The sequence below is a fragment of the Prionailurus bengalensis genome, chromosome C2, assembly GCF_016509475.1.
Source record: "Prionailurus bengalensis isolate Pbe53 chromosome C2, Fcat_Pben_1.1_paternal_pri, whole genome shotgun sequence".
Taxonomy (NCBI): Eukaryota; Metazoa; Chordata; class Mammalia; order Carnivora; family Felidae; genus Prionailurus; species Prionailurus bengalensis.
The window spans coordinates 154,321,873-154,329,719 of record NC_057350.1 but is presented as its reverse complement, the minus strand read 5'-3'; the positions used below and the strand labels follow the sequence as shown (position 1 = coordinate 154,329,719).

The window sequence follows — 7,847 nt, the reverse complement described above, 5'->3', positions numbered from 1 at the left end:
TCACCTGCTTTGCGGTTGGCTGCACGGCTCGCTCACAGCAGCGCCTGGTCTGCTCGTTGTCTAGACTCCCATCTTTGCAAAGCAGCGCCGATAGTCACCACTGTGGGCTGCACCTCCCCACGGCACCCGGCTGGCATATACACTCAGTGCCCAGAAAGATGAACACTCACCAGGCGGGGCTGAGGAAGATGTTAGAGAGTCGTGTTGGGGTCATTCCATCAGGAAGGAATCAGTATTTCCCATCAGAGACCAGGGGGCTACAGTTCAGGAAAAGAGATCCCAGGCAAAGTTGGGGATCAAGATAGGGCTTGAAAATACTCACTTGACTTTTCTTTTCAACTGGAAGAACTATGTGTATTTTCTGTCATAATCGAAGGTTTTGGGATGAAAAAAATCATATTCTGAACCTAGAGATTACTGAGCCAATCAGCTTGCATGAAGCCTTAGAAATGTACTTAACTTTTGACCTGGTATTTAAGCAGTTGGGAAATATTGAATTTATAAGAAAAAAAAAAGTTGGTAGAGAAAGGAAGGGGGAGAATAGACCAATAAATCTTCAGACTTTTTCAAAGGTTAGGAGAAACCAACGTTTCCGTTGGGACAGTTAATCATTTCAATACATTATTCCTCTGTGCTGTGTGGCAGGAAGGGAGTGAGTGCCAACAATCGCTTCTTTTGCATTGTTATGAAAAGGATGCTCTCCACGGTTTTCTGCCCCTCTGGGAGGAAGTCAGGCTTGCCTTAGATATACTGATGGCAGATTCTGGAAAAGGCTAATGATAGGTAAGCTGACAGTGCAGGTTGTTCCGTTTGCAACCACCAGAGTTAACAGAAAACCTTCCCAGGTCAGTCCTTGAAGCGAGAGACTGAAAAAGGAGGAAAAAAAGTTGGTTGTCACTTCCCTTAGAAAATGGGACAAGAGGTTCTGTTTTCCAAAAGGCACATGGGCTTGAAGCAAATCTGCATTCTACATGGCCAGGTTTGGAACATTCTCTCCCCCAATAGTCATGCTACAGACTCATACTTCAGTTCAAGTCTCTATAGGAAAGCTCATTCTGGCAACCAGGAAATTGAGCTCACTCTTGATGTGAGGTTGTATGGATGACAAATGTTTTTAGAGTTTTACGGTTAGAAAATAACGTCCCAAGAAGCCCATCCGTAGGTATGTTTATTCGTTTCCCTATTTCATTGACTTACTGGGGATTACACAGCTGGTCAGACCTGAGATTTAAATCCTCTCCGTCTGAGGCCAAATTCTGTTTTTTCCTACCATATCATGGTGTCACGTGTTCAAGAAAGCAATGCAGGATTCTGAATCTCCCGTAGGACCTTGCTTCCTCAACCTGGCTACGTGGTAAGTTTTCCGAGAGGGCCTTGAAATACATCTTCCTGGGCCTCACCTCCAGACCTGACTCAGCGGTGGTTGTAAATCTGTATTTTTCAGCAGTTCCTTGGGGGTCTGGTATACAGCCAAGTTTGGGCCGCATTGGTTCATCGAGGAGGGATGCTACAGTTTTCACCCGGTATCTTATTTATTTATTTGTAGTGTGAGCAGGGGAGGGACAGAGTGGGGGGGGGGGAGAGAATCCCAAGCAGGCTGCACGCTGTCAGCACAAAGCCTGAAGCAGGGCTCCGGCTCACACACCGTGAGATCATGACCCGAGCTGAAATCAAGAGTCAGACACTTAAGCGACTGAGCCACCCAGGCGCCCTGCACCTGATATCACTTTCAGAGTTTGGTTTATAGGGGTTGGAAACAGTGGGAGTTAGATCTGTAGTTTCTAACCTTCTAAAAACTACCTTGCCTTTCTTTTAAATTGAGGTATAATTGACATACGATATTAGTTTTGGCGCATAACATAATGATTCGATATTTGTTTATATTGTGACGCGATCATCACAATAAGTCTAGTTAACATCCACATAGGGTTACAGATTGTTTTTTGCTGTGATGAGAATTTTGAAGATTTACCCTCTTGTAGCAGCTTTCAAATATACCATACAGTATTATGAACTACAGTCATGATGCTGTACTTTACAACCCCAGCCAGGACTTATTTTTATAATTGGATGTTTAAACTTTGGGGCGCCTGGGTGGCTCAGTTGGTTGAGGGTCTGACTTCAGCTCAGGTCACGATCTCACGGTTTGTGAGTTTGAGCCCCGCATCGGGCTCTGTGCTGACAGCTCAGAGCCTGGCGCCTGCTTCGGATTCTGTGTCTCCCCCTCTCTCTCTGTCCCTCTCCCCCTCACGCTCTGTCTCCTTCTCTCAAAAATAAATAAACATTAAAAAAAATAAACTACCTTCCCTTTTAAGATTTTTGTTGAAATCTATGGATCTTTCCCTAAGAAACACACATACCCGCACCTACCCTTTTTAGGGGGTGTATTAGTATCTGTTGCTGCTATAACATATTACCACAAACTCAGCAGCTTAAAACAACACAATTATTATTATCTTAGAGTTCTGAGGTCAGAAATCTGACCAGACTATCTTTGAGGTGCTAGTGGGCTGCATTTCTTTCTGGATGTTCTGGGGAACAATCCATTTTCACTAAAACTTGTCAGCTTCCAGCCTGTATCTCTTGGTTCATGGACCCCCTACCTCCATCTGTAAAGCATGACCCTGCCCCTCCCTTCACGGTCACATCTTTTTATCTGACGACCAAGAAAGGTTCTCTCTACATGTAAGGGTTCAAATGAATACACGAGGTCCGTGCAGATAATCTGGGAAAATCTTGCTCTCAAGTCTTTAACTGTAAGCACATTGGCAAAGTCCCCTTTGCCAGGTGAGGTAACCTATTCACAGCTTCCAGGGGTAAAGAGGTGGACATCTTCGTGTGGGAGGGCATTATTCCGCCAACCGCAGGGGTCTCAGAGCCTCTGAAGCTACCTATAGAACTGTGTGAACCCTAGATTAGGAGCATCTGTTCTAAGAAACTGTTCATTCTGGTGTTGAGTCAGCACAGAAGTCTGCTTAGCTACAAATAACCGACTCCTCAAAAGCAGTGGGTCCTATGAACTGGTGTTTATTTTTCCTTATGTGATAAGGAATCCCAAGGAAGGCAGCCCAGGCCAAGTGTGGCCGCGGCAGGATGCTGGAACTGGGGTCCCTGCAGTTACTTTGAGGTAGCCTTCATGATGGCTGCTGCAATCTCCGGGCATGACCTCTGTCTGTGGTGTGGGCAAGAGAGGGAAGGACACAGGGGGAGAGTCACAGCTCAGCCGAGTCGGCTCCCCTTTAAAAATCCTTTCCAGAAGCCCCACCCCCCACAATGTACATTTGTATCTCATTGGCCAGACACGGACACCGTGGCCTCCCCATCTGCTAGAGAGACTGAGCCACACAGTTTCATTTACTTATTTTTTAAGATAGATACATTTATGCTCCAAGAATTCCAAGCTCTTTACTTAGGAAAATGGGAAGTATAGATATTGGGAAGGTACTAGCAGTCAACGGAAACTTGGGCTTTGTTTCCTAAGAGAAGAATGGACCATTTTCCACCCTCACAACCAGAACTCAGAGAAAGTGAAAACTCTCCTTCAGAGTCTCTTCCAAAGGGTTTTTATCTTTTAACTCAGCTTGCTTTCCTTCAAGGACTTCCTTCTTTCAACAATGTTCAAGCATCTACCTACAGCTGGCAAAGGGGACATCATGACCTGAGCTGAAATCAAGAGTCAGACACTCAACTGACCGAGCCACCCAGGTGCCCCAACAGTACTTATTTCAAAGGGATGTTGCGAGAATTGAATAAAATACGATGTGTAAAGTACTTGGCAGGTCGGAAGTGCTCAGTAAAGGGTGCTGTTCCTTTCTTTCCTCTCACTCTTTCCTACGGTCATCGGGGCTTCTGGGACCATGGGTCTCTTCTGGTATGTGTGCAAGCAGCTGGGAGCAGGTGGTCAAGGAGGCAGAGTTCTCATTTTTTTTCCCCTTGGGGAGCCTGTGTTGGAACTTAGGGCTGGTTTGGGAACATGGGTTCATGCAACGAGTAGGCGGGGAGTTCTGCTTTCTACTGACTCGCAGGGCATAGTGGCTCGAGGGAAAGGGAAGTGTGTCAATATTGATGTGGTATCGATTCTCAAACTTGAGCATGTATCAGAACCACAGACTGTTAAACACAGTCCTTTTGAACAGACATTTGTTCATAAGATATACAAATGGCCAATAAGCCCACGAAAAGACGCTCAACATCACTAATCCTCGGGGAAACGAAAATCAAAGCCAGAGGGAGATACCACCTCACACCCATTAGGTTCCTACATATAAAAATCAAAAACTCCACCCCCCCCCCCGAAAATAAAAGTGTTCATTAAGAACATGTAGAGAAACTGGAATTCTGTGCCCTGTCTGTGGGATGTAAAATGGTGTGGCTCTTGCGGAAAACATGGTTGCTCCTCAAAAAATTAAAAACAGAACTACCATATGATGCAGCAATCTTGTTCTGGGCATACCCCCTAAAGACCCGAAGGCAGTTACCCCGAAAAGATAACCGTGCCCTTACATGCACAGCTGTGTCAGTCGCATATTCACAATAGCCAAAAGGTGGAACCAACCCAAGGGCCCATCAAGGGATCAACAGATAAGGAACACATGTTACATACAACATTATTCAGCCTTAAAAAGGAAGCAAATACTGATACCTGCTACAACACGGATGAACCTTGAGGGCATCATGCTACGTGGAGGGAGTAAGACAGCCACATATGATTCCACTCACATGAGGTACCGCCAGCCGTGAAACTCACGGACGGAGAGGAGAATGGTGATTGCCAAGGGCTCGGGGGGGAAGGGGGGTGGGGAGTTAGGGTTTCTTTCATGCATGTAGAGTCTCAGTTTTGCCAGACAGAAAAGTCGTAGAGACTGGCGGCGGCGGCTGCACCACGGTGTCAATGTTCTCAACGCCACGAAACTTACACTCAAGATGCTTAAGACAGTAGGTTTTATACCCTGTGCATTTTATCACCATTACCCCTGCCCGCCCCCAGCTGGGCCCCTACCCTGGAGTGGGACCGCGGAGGCGCATTTCTGGCAGGTTCCCGGGGGACGTGGCTGTTGCTGGGGCTGAGACCACACCAAGGGATCGCCGGTGCAGGGGGCCAGGTGAGGGTAGTCGGAAGGGCAGGCCCTCCGCTCACCCCCACGTGGCTCTAGTTGTCCCCCAAAAGCACAGCTGGCGCCGGTGGAGCGCCTCTGTTCCTCAGGTGGACTCACAGCCCCGGCGAGGGACAGCAGACGGAGCAGACGGAGCAGAAGCCCGACCGTCACCCGGCTTCCTTTGGTCCTCGCTGTGGGTGTGAGACCCGGAGGGAGCCGCTGACCCCGCGACCCCGCGACCCCACGACCCCGCAGAAGGGGCTGAGCGCGCAGCCGCGGGGCCGCGTCGGGGCAGCTGTCCGGCCCCAGGGCGTGGTGGGAGGCGCCGCAGCCGCGGTGCCCGGGCGGGTGTCGGGCCCTCTCCGGCCGGGGCGCCCGGGGCAGGGCGGGGGCGCGCGGCTGGAGGCCGGCAGAGGGCGCCGGTGCGCCGTCCCGCCGCCGGCCTCCGGGCCGCCCACCCCGCGGGCGCGCCTCTCCGCAGCCCAGCGCCGCCCGGCCCGGGACCGCTCGCGCCGAGCGCGCAGACCTTTCGGCCGGACCTGAGGACGCCGCCCGCTCCGGGCCGCCCCTGCGCTCGCCTGCGGCGCCCGCTCGGCCTCCCGCCCTCGGGCCCGCGCCGCGTCCCGGCGCAGAGCCCCCGGCCGTCGGCGGAGCCCGCGGCCCCGGCGCCCGCGCGCTCGGCGCCCGGCTCGCGGGGCACAGCGGAGGGCGGCGGCCGGCCGGGGATGGGCGGCCCGGCGGCGCGGAGGGGCGCCGGGGGGCTCCGCGCGCTGCTCCTGGCGCTGCTGGCCGCGGGGACCCCCGCGGGCGCCTACAACCTGGACCCGCAGCGCCCCGTGCGCTTCCAGGGCCCCGCCGGTTCCTTCTTCGGCTACGCGGTGCTGGAGCACTTCCACGACAACACGCGCTGGTGAGTTGCGCCCCGCGACCCCGGCCCGGCCCGGCCCGGCCGCCCCCGCGCCGCGCTCCCCGGGGCCCGAGAGAAACGGCTCGGCGGCGCGCAGCCCGGCGGCGGACGGCGGGAGGGCCGGACGCCGGGCTCCGGTCCCGCCGCCGTCGCGGTGGGCGCCCGGGGCCGGAGGCGGCCGGGCCGGCGCTGCCCGCGGTCCCAGCCCGGAGTGCGCGGGGACAGCCGCGCGGGCGGTCCCCCCTCGGCCTCCTAGCCGGCGGAGCGGGAACGCCCGCTCGCGAAGTAACTCGTCCCCTCTGTCCCCGAGCCCCCCCCCCCCCCCCCCCCCAGCCTCCAGGCGAACGCCCCGGGACACCGGGCACTCGAGACGCAGACCCCTCGGTTTCAGGGAGCTCTTGGTGACACCCCACCCACCGCTCCCCGGCTTCGAGCCGCTCCGGTGCGCGGCGCCGAGGAAGCGCGGTAACCCGGGACGTGAGAGGGAGCCCGAGGGGCCGCGTCCTTCCTTGCAAGGCTCTCCGAGGACGCGAGCTGAGAGGCTCCGGGATGCTGGTGGGTGATTTCTGGGGCAGCCTGGGCCTCATTTCACCCGGGTCATCTGACCTGGAGACAAGCACCTTAAGTCTTGGGAGAAAGGATGTGGTTCTGCAGAGGTCAAGGAGTCCAGCTGCCCCCTGAGAGCTCTCCGCGTTAAGTGCCATCAGCTAAGGGGTGCAGAGCTTGAGCGCCCAGCCCCCCCGAGAAGCGCGGAGGCGAGGTTGGTCCTTCCTTGACCTTTTCCTGGCAGGGACTCCAACGGCACACAAGGGTCATTACCTCTTCATCGGAGAGCTAGGCGGTGGACAGTTCCCCTGTTCAAGGTCATGTCCCAGTGGGGGCCCTGGGACAGCTAGCGTGGGGTTGGTTTTATTGTGTGGTCACCAGTGCGAGTGTCCTTCGGGGTTGCAGGTTAGGAAGGTGCGGTCAGTAATGTGTGCTCCCAGCACGCAGCTCTGTGGGAGACTTCCTGCTGCGAATTGGACAGAGGCTGACCCAAGAGGGTGGATTTGTAGATCTGAGTCCTCAAGCATTCCTGGAAAAGGGAGGACTCCGTGACCAGCCAGCCCATTAAAAGTCATGTTGTTTAGGAGAACTGCCTCCCGGAGACCCAGTTTTTAAAGTCCCGCGTAGCCCCTGTCCAGTTCTACGTCTCCTTCCCCACCGTTTACCCCAGTTGCTGAATTTAAGGCCAGACTATCTTTTCCTGCACTTGCCAAATACACCTTTTAAATATTTTTATTTTTATTTTGAGGGAGAGTGGGCAAGCAAGCAGGGGAGGGGCAGAGAGAGAGAGAGAGAGAGAGAGAGAGAGAGAATCCCAAGCAGCCTCTGCACTGTCAGTGTGCGAAGCCTGATGCAGGGCTCGAGCTCACAGACTGTGAGGTCATAACCTGAGCTGAAATCAAGAGTGGGACGCTTAACCGACCGAGCCCCCGGGTGCCCCGCCAAGTCCTTTTCTTCGAGTTAAGCGGGCTGCACACCTTTTCCATGTCCTGCACGCTCAGAGTCCACTGTGGGCTTTGGATTTGGTAGAGAATGCGGCAGGAGCAGTGGGAGAACGCATCCCAGAATCCCAGGCTGGGCTCCTGGACCGTGTGACCTTGGCACGAAGTATGTGGGGAGCGCTGTCAGGAATCGAAGGGTGACTGTGGGTGGGGGGCTCCTGAGGAAAGGCAGGCAGGAGAGCTGTGCACTGTGTCGGATCTGTAGCTGGATCTGTAGCTGCACAGGCTTGTTCTCCTCCGGGCTCTTCAATGGCTCAGCTCAAGGGAGAAGTGCCAGGACTCAATCACCTGGCTTTG

The 7,847-nt window shown here is 54.3% G+C and overlaps 1 protein-coding gene across 4 annotated transcripts in view; it reads left to right on the top strand.

The window, feature by feature from the left end:
* The first annotated feature begins 5,821 nt into the window (after positions 1-5,821).
* ITGA9 (integrin subunit alpha 9) overlaps positions 5,822-7,847 on the top strand; it is a 361,953-nt gene continuing 359,927 nt past the window's right edge. For all 4 annotated transcript variants that reach the window (XM_043595760.1, XM_043595758.1, XM_043595761.1 and 1 more), the window contains exon 1: positions 5,822-6,006. In XM_043595760.1, coding sequence (XP_043451695.1) covers positions 5,822-6,006 — 185 coding nt within the window. The remainder of the gene's footprint in view (positions 6,007-7,847) is intronic.